Consider the following 12,790-nt stretch of genomic DNA (forward strand, 5'->3'; position numbering starts at 1 on the left):
ACACTCTAAAACCAACACTTTGTAACCAACACTTTGTTACCAACACTCTAAAACCAACACTTTGTAACCAACACTCTAAAACCAACACTTTGTAACCAACACTCTAAAACCAACACTTTGTTACCAACACTTTGTTACCAACACTCTAAAACCAACACTTTGTAACCAACACTCTAAAACCAACACTTTGTTACCAACACTTTGTTACCAACACTCTAAAACCAACACTTTGTAACCAACACTCTAAAACCAACACTTTGTAACCAACACTCTAAAACCAACACTTTGTAACCAACACTCTAAAACCAACACTTTGTAACCAACACTTTGTAACCAACATTTTGTAACCAACACTCTGAAACCAACACGTTGTAACCAACACTCTAAAACCAACACTTTGTAACCAACACTCTAAAACCAACACTTTGTAACCAACACTCTAAAACCAACACTTTGTAACCAACACTCTAAAACCAACACTTTGTTGTGTTCTCAATGACATACCAAACCAAGTAAATCTTAAGATTAAAAGTCAATAAAGTAGAATCAAAAAGTATAAGTAAGTGTCTTCAGCCATGCTGTCACGTTCTATGTATTTTCTGTATGTATTCAGAGGCTCCGTAACCAAAAGGCCATATTGAGGACGTAATCGGGATTGTCTCTCTGTTTTCAGGTGACTATATAGTCCTCCCATCTGGGAACCTTCAGATCCTCTCTGTTTCCCCCCAACATGGGGGCATGTATAAGTGTGGCGCGTACAACCCTGTAACCATGGAGACCAGAGTAGAGGCTCAAGGTACCAAGCTGACTGTCAAACGTAAGTCGTGGTATTTTAACTACCGAACTTCTGACTCTTCTCTCAATGGAACACTTGTTCTTTTTTTATTGCTTCATTATCTCTACTTTAATATCTCTGCTTCATTATCTCTACTTTAATATCTCTACTTTAATATCTCTGCTTCATTATCTCTACTTTAATATCTCTACTTTAATATCTCTACTTCATTATCTCTACTCAATATCTCTACTTTAATATCTCTACTCATTATCTCTACTTTAATATCTCTACTTCATTATCTCTACTTTAATATCTCTACTTTAATATCTCTACTTTAATATCTCTACTTTAATATCTCTACTTCATTATCTCTACTTCAATATCTCTACTTCATTATCTCTACTTCAATATCTCTACTTTAATATCTCTACTCAATATCTCTACTTCATTATCTCTACTTTAATATCTCTACTTTAATATCTCTACTTTAATATCTCTACTTCATTATCTCTACTTCAATATCTCTACTTCATTATCTCTACTTCAATATCTCTACTCATTATCTCTACTTTAATATCTCTACTTTAATATCTCTACTTTAATATCTCTACTCATCTCTACTTTAATATCTCTACTTCAATATCTCTACTCATTATCTCTACTTCAATACCTCTACTTTAATATCTCTACTTCAATATCTCTACTCATTATCTCTACTTCAATATCTCTACTCATTATCTCTACTTTAATATCTCTACTTCAATATATCTACTTCATTATCTCTACTTCAATCTCTACTTCATTGTCTCTACGTCAATATCCCTACCTCATTATCGCTACTTCAATGTATATACTTCATTATCTCTACTTGATTAGCTCTACATTCAATACAGACGGTACTTCATTGTGATGTAATACTGTATCTAGCTAAGAGAAGATAACATTGTAATTACAAGGCTTTCACCACTTTATGTCTAATTTTTACAACACTTCCTGTTTCTCCTCAGCCTCTGACGACCCCTCCCCATGGAGGATAGTATACCCCGTCACCCCTACTACTCTATCAGTGGAACATTCCAGCATGCTGGTGTTGGAGTGTGTGGTGTCGGGCAGTCCGTCGCCCGCTGCCCAGTGGCTGAAGAACGGGCAGGAAGTGGCACTACCAGCGGTTCCAGCGGGGGCCAGCAGGAAACACAACAACCTGGTCCTACTGAACCTGAAGAGGAGTGATGGAGGGAACTACCTGTGTTCTGTTACCACGGAGACAGGGAGGAACCTACTCAGCGTCAACTATACTGTGAACGTGCTCGGTGAGTTACTAACAGGCCACTTCTGTAGTCAGGTGTCTCCCGGGAAACAGATCTTCTGACCTCAATGGGACTTCCTGGTTAAAGAAAGGTTAGATTCATTACTCTAATGGTAGATTTTATCTAACTAGTTTGAGAGTCTTGACTTCCTCCCCTCTCTCCTTTCCTCAGAGGAGGCATCTGTCGAGAGAAATCTGTCTGACCAGTCTGTGTTACCTGGAGACGCCGCTCGCTTCACCTGCGTTGCCAAGGGAAACCCCACCCCCAATGTCACCTGGCTCTTCAACTCTGCCCCCGTCGCCCCTTCGCCCCTCATCCAAATCTCAGGCTCCTCCCTCTGCATCAAAGGGGTGACATCACAGGACGTGGGTGTGTACCAGTGCCTGGTGGATAACGGGATTGGCTCAGCTCAGTCAGCTGGCAGGCTCACCCTCCAATCAGGTACAGTGTACTCTCCTAAAGTAGTGGCGTATCAGGAAGTCATTGTATGAGAAAATGTGCTGTTTTCCCTGCTGGTTTAGGGAGTAGGTTGAAGTAATACCTCTCCCTCTCCCCTCTCCATCTTCCCCACATCTCTCCCCTCCTGTTTTTGCGCGAGAGCTACCTTTATGCCAGCCACCAGGGATAAGCTCAGGGACAGAGGAATGGAAAGAGTAGCCTTGGAGGACTCTGAGTGTGTGTGTGTGTGTGTGTGTGTGTGTGTGTGTGTGTGTGTGTGTGTGTGTGTGTGTGTGTGTGTGTGTGTGTGTGTGTGTGTGTGTGTGTGTGTGTGTGTGTGTGTGTGTGTGTGTGTATTTGGTTTTATTATCCTTATGGGGAGCAGAAGTCCCCACAAGAAAAACGGCTATTTCATGGTTAGGAGTTAGGTTTAGGGTTAAGGTTTGGGTTAGGTTAACCCCTTAGAGTCGATCTCTAAATCGAATTAGCATAATACAGAAATACCCATAAAAATCTGTCAGTTTAAGCTAGAGAGATATGTTATTTTAATTGGATGTGTCTAAATCCACCACATCCACCTATGGAACACTTCCACATCCACCTATGGAACACTTCCACATCCACCTATGGAACACTTCCACATCCACCTATGGAACACTTCCACATCCACCTATGGAACACTTCCACATCCACCTATGGAACACTTCCACATCCACCTATGGAACACTTCCACATCCACCTATGGAACACTTCCACATCCACCTATGGAACACTTCCACATCCACCTATGGAACACTTCCACATCTGCGGTGAAAGGTGACAGAGCTAGAGCTGTGTTTGTCAGAGCATGAGACATCCTGAAATTCTCAACGACCCCCACAAGCGTCTTGGGACTCGTCTGAAGTCGGAACAGCCGATCTGCCAACTTCTGTCTGTAGCGTCCCAACAGTTTGGGCTACACACTGATATGACGCCTCTGTGGAAAGGCGAGACTCTCGGGTTTTGCTCTAGGACGCCAACTGGCCTCAGAAGTATCGTCTGAAGGTCCCCCGGTACCAGTTGAAAATGGAATGGAAGTACAGTACCAGTCAAAAGTTTGGATGCACCTACTCATTCAAGGGTTTTTCTTTATTTTCACTATTTTCTACATTGTAGAATAATAGTGAAGACATCAAAACTATGAAATAACACATATGGAATCATGTAGTAACCAAAAAAGTGTTAAATAAATAAAAATATATTTTATATATGAGATTCTACAAAGTAGCCACCCTTTGCCTTGATGACAGCTTTGCATGCTCTTGGCATTCTCTCAACCAGCTTCATCTGGAATGCTTTTCCAACAGTCTTGAAGGAGTTCCCACATATGCTGAGCACTTGTTGGCTGCTTTTCCTTCAGTCTGCGGTCCAACTCATCCCAAACCATCTCTATTGGGTTGAGGTCGGTTGGTAGTGGAGGCCAGGTCATCTGATGCAGCACTCCATCACGCTCCTCCTTGGTCAAATAGTCCTTACACATCCTAGAGGTGTGTTGGGTCATTGTCCTGTTGAAAAACAAATGATAGTCCCACTAAGCGCAAACCAGATGGGATGGCGTATCACTGCAGAATGCTGTTGTAGTCATGCTGATTAAGTGTGCCTTGAATTGTAAATAAATCACAGACAGTGTCACCAGTAAAGCACCCCCACACCATCACACCTCCTCCTCCATGCTTCACGGTGGGAACCACACATGCGGAGATCATCCGTTCACCTATTCTGTGTCTCACAAAGACACGGCGGATGGAACCAAAAATCTCCAATTTGGACTCATCAGCCCAAAGGACAGATTTCCACCGGTCTAATGTCCACTGCTCGTGGTTCTTGGCCCAACCAAGTCTCTTCTTCTTATTGATGTCCTTTAGTAGTGGTTTCTTTGCAGCAATTCAACCATGAAGGCCTGATTCACAAAGTCTCCTCTGAACAGTTGATGTTGAGATGTGTCTGTTACTTGAACTCTGTGAAGCATTTATTTGGGCTGCAATCTGAGGCTGGTAACTCTAATGGCAGCAGAGGTAACTCTGGGTCTTCCTTTCCTGTGGCGGTCCTCATGAGAGCCAGTTTCATCATAGCGCTTGATGGTTTTTGCGACTGCACTTGAAGAAACGTTCAAAGTTCTTCACATTTTCCAGATTGACTGACCTTCATGTCTTAAAGTAATGATGGTCTGTCGTTTCTCTTTGCTTATTTGAGCTGTTCTTGCCAATAATAAGGCTATCTTCTGTATACCACCCCTACCTTGTCATGACGCGACTGACTGACTCAAACGCATCAAGAAGGAAAGACATTCCATAAATTAACTTTTAACAAGGCACACCTGTTAATTGAAATGCATTCCAGGTGACTACCTCATGAAGCTGGTTGAGAGAATGCCAAGAGTGTGTAAAGCTTTCATCAAAGCAAAGGGTGGCTACTTTAAAGAATCTCACTTTTTTGGTTACTACGTGTGTTATTTCATAGTTTTGATGTCTTCACGATTAGTCTACATTGTAGAAAATAGCAAAAATGAAGAAAAACCCTTGAATGAGTAGGTGTGTCCAAACTTTTGACGGGTACTTTATATATGGAGACTGTTTAGTGCCAAAAATAAGGGGTTGAATACATATATGTATATGACTGGCACTTCAGAACAAACTTCCTTTAGATTTTTTTGGGGGGGACTATCTGATGTTCCATGTAGTGAATCTGTTTTCAATGCGTTTGCATGGGCTAATAGCAGTAAGGCTAATAGCTTTAAGGCTAATAGCTTTAAGGCTAATAGCAGTAAGGCTAATAGCAGTAAGGCTAATAGCTTTAAGGCTAATAGCAGTAAGGCTAATAGCTTTAAGGCTAATAGCAGTAAGGCTAATAGCTTTAAGGCTAATAGCAGTAAGGCTAATAGCTTTAAGGCTAATAGAAGTAAGGCTAATAGCTTTAAGGCTAATAGCAGTAAGGCTAATAGCTTTAAGGCTAATAGAAGTAAGGCTAATAGCTTTAAGGCTAATATAAGTAAGGCTAATAGCTTTAAGGCTAATAGAAGTAAGGCTAATAGCTTTAAGGCTAATAGAAGTAAGACTAATAGCTTTAAGGCTAATAGAAGTAAGACTAATAGCTTTAAGGCTAATAGCAGTAAGGCTAGTAGCAGTAAGGCTCGTAGCAGTAAGGCTCGTAGCAGTAAGGCTAGTAGGAGTAAGGCTCGTAGCAGTAAGGCTAGTATCAGTAAGGCTAGTAGCAGTAAGGCTAGAAGCAGTAAGGATAATAGCAGTAAGGCTAGTAGCAGTAAGGCTAGTATCAGTAAGGCTAGTAGCAGTAAGGCTAGTAGCAGTACGGCTAGTAGCAGTAAGGCTAGTAGCAGTAAGGCTAGTAGCAGTAAGGCTAGTAGGAGTAAGGCTCGTAGCAGTAAGGCTAGTATCAGTAAGGATAATAGCATTAAGGCTAGTATCAGTAGGCTAGTAGCAGTAAGGCTGGTAGCAGTAAGGCTAGTATCAGTAAGGATAATAGCAGTAAGGCTAGTATCAGTAGGCTAGTAGCAGTAAGGCTAGTAGCAGTACGGCTAGTAGCAGTAAGGATAATAGCAGTAAGGCTAGTATCAGTAGGCTAGTAGCAGTAAGGCTAGTAGCAGTACGGCTAGTAGCAGTAAGGATAATAGCAGTAAGGCTAGTAGCAGTAAGGATAATAGCAGTAAGGCTAGTAGCAGTAAGGCTAGTAGCAGTACGGCTAGTATCACTGAGGATGATAGCAGTAATGCTAGTATCAGTAAGGATAATAACACTAAGGGTAAGAGCTGAGCCCAGACCAGAGCAGAGACATAGTGTTTTGGTGGTCTGAGCTGAGACCAGAACTCCCTTTGTTCTGTTCTCTCCTACCTCCTCCATCTCTGAGTTTAGAAAGATACATTTATTCCGCTGTGATGTGCAGCACCACTGGTGTGTTTACAGTGAGAACTAGATGTGAGTCAGATAAGCTGAGTATTAAAACACGGTCACGGCAGTTCTTTGGCTCCGTTGGGTTACCAGGTACCAGGCACCAGAGGTTGTTATCAGATCATTTCTGCTGCCTGTTCCACTAAATAATATTGTTGTATATATAAACTGTTTACTGTCGGCTGTCATTAAAGGAGTTTGTCTCTGTTCTGTTTATGTTTAGTGTGGCAGCGTTGAGCTCCCTCTAAGAAACTTCCTGTCAAAGTTCAAATTGTTCCAGTCAAAAAGCTTTATAAATACATTTGATTGATTGATTTATTAATTGATTGATGTATATGTGTGTTGCTAGGTTACAATTCCTTCCCCACCATCCCACATCCAATCCCAAACAACCAGTCATAGTCTTTTTGAGGCTCTAAGTGAAATTGTGTTCTGCTGAAATTGATCTTCTAGAATGACCTCCAGGTATCCGGCCCTCATACCATCATGGCCACCTAATCCTCCCCAGCTTCCAATTGGCTCATTCATCCCCTCTCCTCTTCCCTGTAACTATTCCCCAGGTCGTTGCTGTAAATGAGAATGTGTTCTCAGTCAACTTACCTGGTAAAATAAGGGTTAAATTAAAATAAATAAATAAAGCTAATGGACTGATCTGTGACTGTGATATGTAGCTAATGGACTGATCTGTGACTGTGATATGTAGCTAATGGACTGATCTGTGACTGTGATATGTAGCTAATGGACTGCTCTGTGACTGTGATATGTAGCTAATGGACTGATCTGTGACTGTGATATGTAGCTAATGGACTGATCTGTGACTGTGATATATAGCTAATGGACTGATCTGTGACTGTGATATGTAGCTAATGGACTGATCTGTGACTGTGATATGTAGCTAATGGACTGATCTGTGACTGTGATATGTAGCTAATGGACTGATCTGTGACTGTGATATGTAGCTAATGGACTGATCTGTGACTGTGATATGTAGCTAATGGACTGATCTGTGACTGTGATATGTAGCTAATGGACTGATCTGTGACTGTGATATGTAGCTAATGGACTGATCTGTGACTGTGATATGTAGCTAATGGACTGATCTGTGACTGTGATATATAGCTAATGGACTGATCTGTGACTGTGATATGTAGCTAATGGACTGATCTGTGACTGTGATATGCAGCTAATGGACTGATCTGTGACTGTGATATGTAGCTAATGGACTGATCTGTGACTGTGATATATAGCTAATGGACTGATCTGTGACTGTGATATGTAGCTAATGGACTGATCTGTGACTGTGATATGTAGCTAATGGACTGATCTGTGACTGTGATATATAGCTAATGGACTGATCTGTGACTGTGATATGTAGCTAATGGACTGATCTGTGACTGTGATATATAGCTAATGGACTGATCTGTGACTGTGATATGTAGCTAATGGACTGATCTGTGACTGTGATATGTAGCTAATGGACTGATCTGTGACTGTGATATATAGCTAATGGACTGATCTGTGACTGTGATATGTAGCTAATGGACTGATCTGTGACTGTGATATGTAGCTAATTGACTGATCTGTGACTGTGATATGTAGCTAATGGACTGATCTGTGACTGTGATATATAGCTAATGGACTGATCTGTGACTGTGATATGTAGCTAATGGACTGATCTGTGACTGTGATATGTAGCTAATGGACTGATCTGTGACTGTGATATGTAGCTAATGGACTGATCTGTGACTGTGATATGTAGCTAATGGACTGATCTGTGACTGTGATATATAGCTAATGGACTGATCTGTGACTGTGATATGTAGCTAATGGACTGATCTGTGACTGTGATATGTAGCTAATGGACTGATCTGTGACTGTGATATGTAGCTAATGGACTGATCTGTGACTGTGATATGTAGCTAATGGACTGATCTGTGACTGTGATATGTAGCTAATGGACTGATCTGTGACTGTGATATGTAGCTAATGGACTGATCTGTGACTGTGATATGTAGGCTGTGGAGAATTCTCTTTGACCTAATACCCCTAGCCCCCAACTCTGTCTCTGCAGGGTAGGGAAGGGTAGGAAACAGAGCAGGGTAGGGGGCAGATCAGGGTAGGAACCATAGCAGGGTAGGGTTCAGAGCAGGGTAGGGTACAGAGCAGGGTAGCGGGCAGAGCAGGGTATGAACCATAGCAGGGTAGGGGTCAGAGCAGGGTAGGGTTAGCAGGGTATGAACCATAGCAGGGTAGGGGTCAGAGCAGGGTAGCGGGCAGAGCAGGGTATGAACCATAGCAGGGTAGGTGTCAGAGCAGGGTAGGAAACAGAGCAGGGTAGAGAACAGAGCAGGGTAGGGACAAGAGCAGGGTAGGGTACAGAGCAGGGTAGGGGTCAGAGCAGGGTAGGAAACAGAGCAGGGTAGAGAACAGAGCAGGGTAGGAGGCAGAGCAGGGTAGGAAACAGAGCAGGGTAGGAAACAGAGCAGGGTAGGAAACAGAGCAGGGTAGAGAACAGAGCAGGGTAGAGAACAGAGCAGGGTAGTAGGCAGAGCAGGGTAGGGAGCAGAACAGGGTAGCGGGCAGAGCAGGGTAGGAGGCAGAGCAGGGTAGGGAGCAGAGCAGGGTATGAACCATAGCAGGGTAGGGGTCAGAGCAGGGTAGGGTACAGAGCAGGGTAGCGGGCAGAGCAGGGTAGGGCGCAGAACAGGGTAGGGAGCATAGCAGGGTAGCGGGCAGAGCAGGGTAGGGTTTTTAGCCGGGTAGGAAACATAGAAGGGTAGGAAACATAGCAGGGTAGGGTACATAGCAGGGTAGGAAACATATCAGGGTAGGGTACATAGCAGGGTAGGACACAGAACAGGGTAGGGAGAGCAGGGTATGAAACATAGCAGGGTAGGGGAAAGAGCAGGATAGGAGACAGAGAAAGGTAGGAGACAGAGCAGGGTAGTGGTCAGAGCAGGGTAGGAGACAGAGCAGGGTAGTGGTCATAGCAGGGTAGGAGACAGAGCAGGGTAGTGGTCAGAGCAGGGTAGGAGACAGAGCAGGGTAGGGAGCAGAGCAGGGTAGGAGATGGAGCAGGGTAGAGGGCAGAACAGGGTAGGAGATGGAGCAGGGTAGGGAGCAGAGCAGGGTAGGGAGCAGGGTAGGGAGCAGAGCAGGGTAGGAGATGGAGCAGGGTAGGGAGCAGAGCAGGGTAGGAGACAGAGCAGGGTAGGGAGCAGAGCAGGGTAGGGAGCAGAGCAGGGTAGGGAGCAGAGCAGGGTAGAGAGCAGAGCAGGGTAGGAGATGGAGCAGGGTAGAGAGCAGAGCAGGGTAGGAGACAGAGCAGGGTAGGGAGCAGAGCAGGGTAGGGAGCAGAGCAGGGTAGGGGGCAGAGCAGGGTAGGGAGCAGAGCAGGGTAGGGGGCAGAGCAGGGTAGGGAGCAGAGCAGGGTAGGGAGCAGAGCAGGGTAGGGAGCAGAGCAGGGTAGGGTAGGGCCTGTTTTTGGGGTGTGTGTGGCAGGCAGGCAGGCAGCAGTGGGTTCACTTTACTAAATCAACAGGCTTGGAGCTGGTAACACTAACCTGGGATATGGGAACGCGCCAGCTGCCCACATTCCTCACAGCAACCATTAAAATACCAGGAGAATCATCCCCAGCTACACTGCATCTAGAGAGAGAAACACACTCCCTCTCTACCTCCCTTCCTCTCTCTCTCTCTCTCCCTCCCTCTCTCTCTCTCTCTACCTCCTTCCCTCTCTACCTCCCTCCCTCTCTCTCTCTCTCTACCTCCTTCCCTCTCTACCTCCCTCCCTCTCCCTCCCTCTCTCTCTCTCTCTACCTCCTTCCCTCTCTACCTCCCTCCCTCCCTCTCTCTCTCTCACTCTCTCTCTCTCACTCTCTCTACCTCCCTCGCTCTCTCTACCTCCCTCTCTCTACCTCCCTCTCTCCCTCTCTCTCTCTCCCTCTCTACCTCCCTTCCCCTCTCTCCCTCTCTCTCTCACTCTCTCTACCTCACTCCCTCTCTACCTCCCTCCCTCTCTCTCTCTCTCTCTCTCTCTCTCTCTCTCTCTCTCTCGCTCTCTCTACCTCCCTCCCTCTCTACCTCCCTCCCTCTCTCTACCTCCCTCCATCTCTCTCTCTCCCCTTTGCTCTCCAGCTCTCTCTGTCTCTGTCTCTCTTGCTCCCTCCTTCTCTCTACCTCCCTCTCTCTGTCTCTGTCTCTCTCGCTCTCTCCTTCTCTCCTCTCTTGCTCTCTCTCGCTTTCTCCCCTTCTCTCTCCAGCTCTCTCTCTCTGTCTCTGTCTCTCTTGTTCTCTCTCACTTTCTCCCCTTTTGTCTCTCTCTCTCTCTCTCTCTCTCCCTGTCTCCATCTCTCTCAATTCAATTCAATGTGCTTTATTGGCGTGACGTAACAATGTACATAATGCCAAAGCTTACTTTGGTACAATATTAACATAATTATTAACATAATTAATAATAATAGTCAATATTATCAACGGGACAACAGCAACAACAATAACCAAGGGTCAAAATAACCAACACATTGAACAATAACAATAAGCATAGAGGACATGTACAGGTTGGTTGGTCTGTCAGACACTGTCCCTCAACTTATGGCAGGCAGCAATGTAGTGCGCTGCCAACCCACAGCTCTCTGCGTCCTCCCCCAACAGGACGGGTAGCCTACTCTCATCAGAGAGGTCTTTGTAACCCTTATCAAAGACCTCTCTGATTTGGGGAAATGACACTCTCTAATTGTTTTATATTTTTGACATTTTGTCAGGAAATGCAGCTCTGTCTCAGGTTCTGTTGTGGTGCAGTGGCTGCACAGCCTTTCCTCTACAGGGAGCCAGGTTTTCCTGTGTCTACCCTTCTCAATGGCAAGGCTGTGCTCACTGAGCCTGTACTTTATCAAGGTTTTCCTAAGGTTTTGATCAGTTACCATGGTCAAATATTTAGCCATAGTGTACTGTTGATTTAGGGCCAGATAGCACTGCATTTTGCTTTGTGCTTGTGTTTCCCAGTAAGTAAGTAGTTTTGTTTTGACTGTGTTGTAATTTGGTTTATTCTGATTGATTGGATGTTCTGGTCCTGAGGCTTCAGTGTGTTAGTAGAACAGGTTTGTGAACTCAGCCCCAGGACCAGCTGGATGAGGGTCCTGAGGCTTCAGTGTGTTAGTAGAACAGGTTTGTGAACTCAGCCCCAGGACCAGCTGGATGAGGGTCCTGAGGCTTCAGTGGGTTAGTAGAACAGGTTAGTGAACTCAGCCCCAGGACCAGCTGGATGAGGGTCCTGAGGCTTCAGTGTGTTAGTAGAACAGGTTAGTGAACTCAGCCCCAGGACCAGCTGGATGAGGGTCCTGAGGCTTCAGTGTGTTAGTAGAACAGGTTTGTGAACTCAGCCCCAGGACCAGCTGGATGAGGGGACTATTTTCTTTACTCAGCTCTTGCCATTGGCTTGGTAATGATCTCTCCATCTTGATCCTCGACTTCGGCGATGTCATTTAGAAAATAGCCTCCAACACTCTACTCAGCAAACTGGATGCAGTCTATCACAGTGCCATCCGTTTTGTCACCAAAGCCCCATATTCCACCCACCACTGCGACCTGTATGCTCTCGTTGGCTGGCCCTCGCTACATATTTGTCGCCAAACCCACTAGCTCCAGGTCATCTATAAGTCTTTGCTAGGTAAAGCCCCGCCTTCACAGCTCACTGTGATGTAGTGTAATATACTGTAATATTCTGTGATATACTGTAATGTAGTGTAATATAGTGTAATATTCTGTGTCTCCTGCCAAACCTTCTCCCAGCGTCCCTGACGTCCCCATTTACAGCTCTCTGGACCGGTTTATAATGAAGAAAAAAAAACGAACAAAGCATTATTATGTAGTGCTGTGAGAATCCAGGAGTTTCTTGTTATTTTATGTAGATTGAAAAGGCTTGTTCCCAATGTAAAACTATCCAGCCCTGCCGGGTGGCCCATAGTCCCTCCTCTGTTCCTGTTGGGTCTCTGGCTGCAGACTGACTCTATTCCTGATGGTCTCTGGCTGCAGACTGACTCTGTTCCTGTGGGTCTCTGGCTGCAGACTGACTCTATTCCTGATGGTCTCTGGCTGCAGACTGACTCTGTTCCTGTTGGGTCTCTGGCTGCAGACTGACTCTGTTCCTGTTGGGTCTCTGGCTGCAGACTGACTCTGTTCCTGTTGGGTCTCTGGCTGCAGACTGACTCTGTTCCTGATGGACTCTGGCTGCAGACTGACTCTGTTCCTGATGGACTCTGGCTGCAGACTGACTCTGTTCCTGATGGACTCTGGCTGCAGACTAACTCTGTTCCTGATGGTCTCTG

At 45.0% G+C, this 12,790-nt stretch overlaps 1 protein-coding gene across 2 annotated transcripts in view; it reads left to right on the plus strand.

Moving 5' to 3' along the window:
• The window catches only part of cdon (cell adhesion associated, oncogene regulated), a 139,566-nt gene that overhangs the window by 77,340 nt on the left and 49,436 nt on the right, over positions 1 to 12,790 (plus strand). For both annotated transcript variants that reach the window (XM_045724932.1, XM_045724931.1), the window contains exons 5-7: positions 674 to 817; positions 1,786 to 2,088; positions 2,257 to 2,526. In XM_045724932.1, coding sequence (XP_045580888.1) covers positions 674 to 817; positions 1,786 to 2,088; positions 2,257 to 2,526 — 717 coding nt within the window. The remainder of the gene's footprint in view (positions 1 to 673; positions 818 to 1,785; positions 2,089 to 2,256; positions 2,527 to 12,790) is intronic.

This window comes from Salmo salar, chromosome ssa09 (assembly GCF_905237065.1).
Source record: "Salmo salar chromosome ssa09, Ssal_v3.1, whole genome shotgun sequence".
In the NCBI taxonomy this organism is placed as follows: Eukaryota; Metazoa; Chordata; class Actinopteri; order Salmoniformes; family Salmonidae; genus Salmo; species Salmo salar.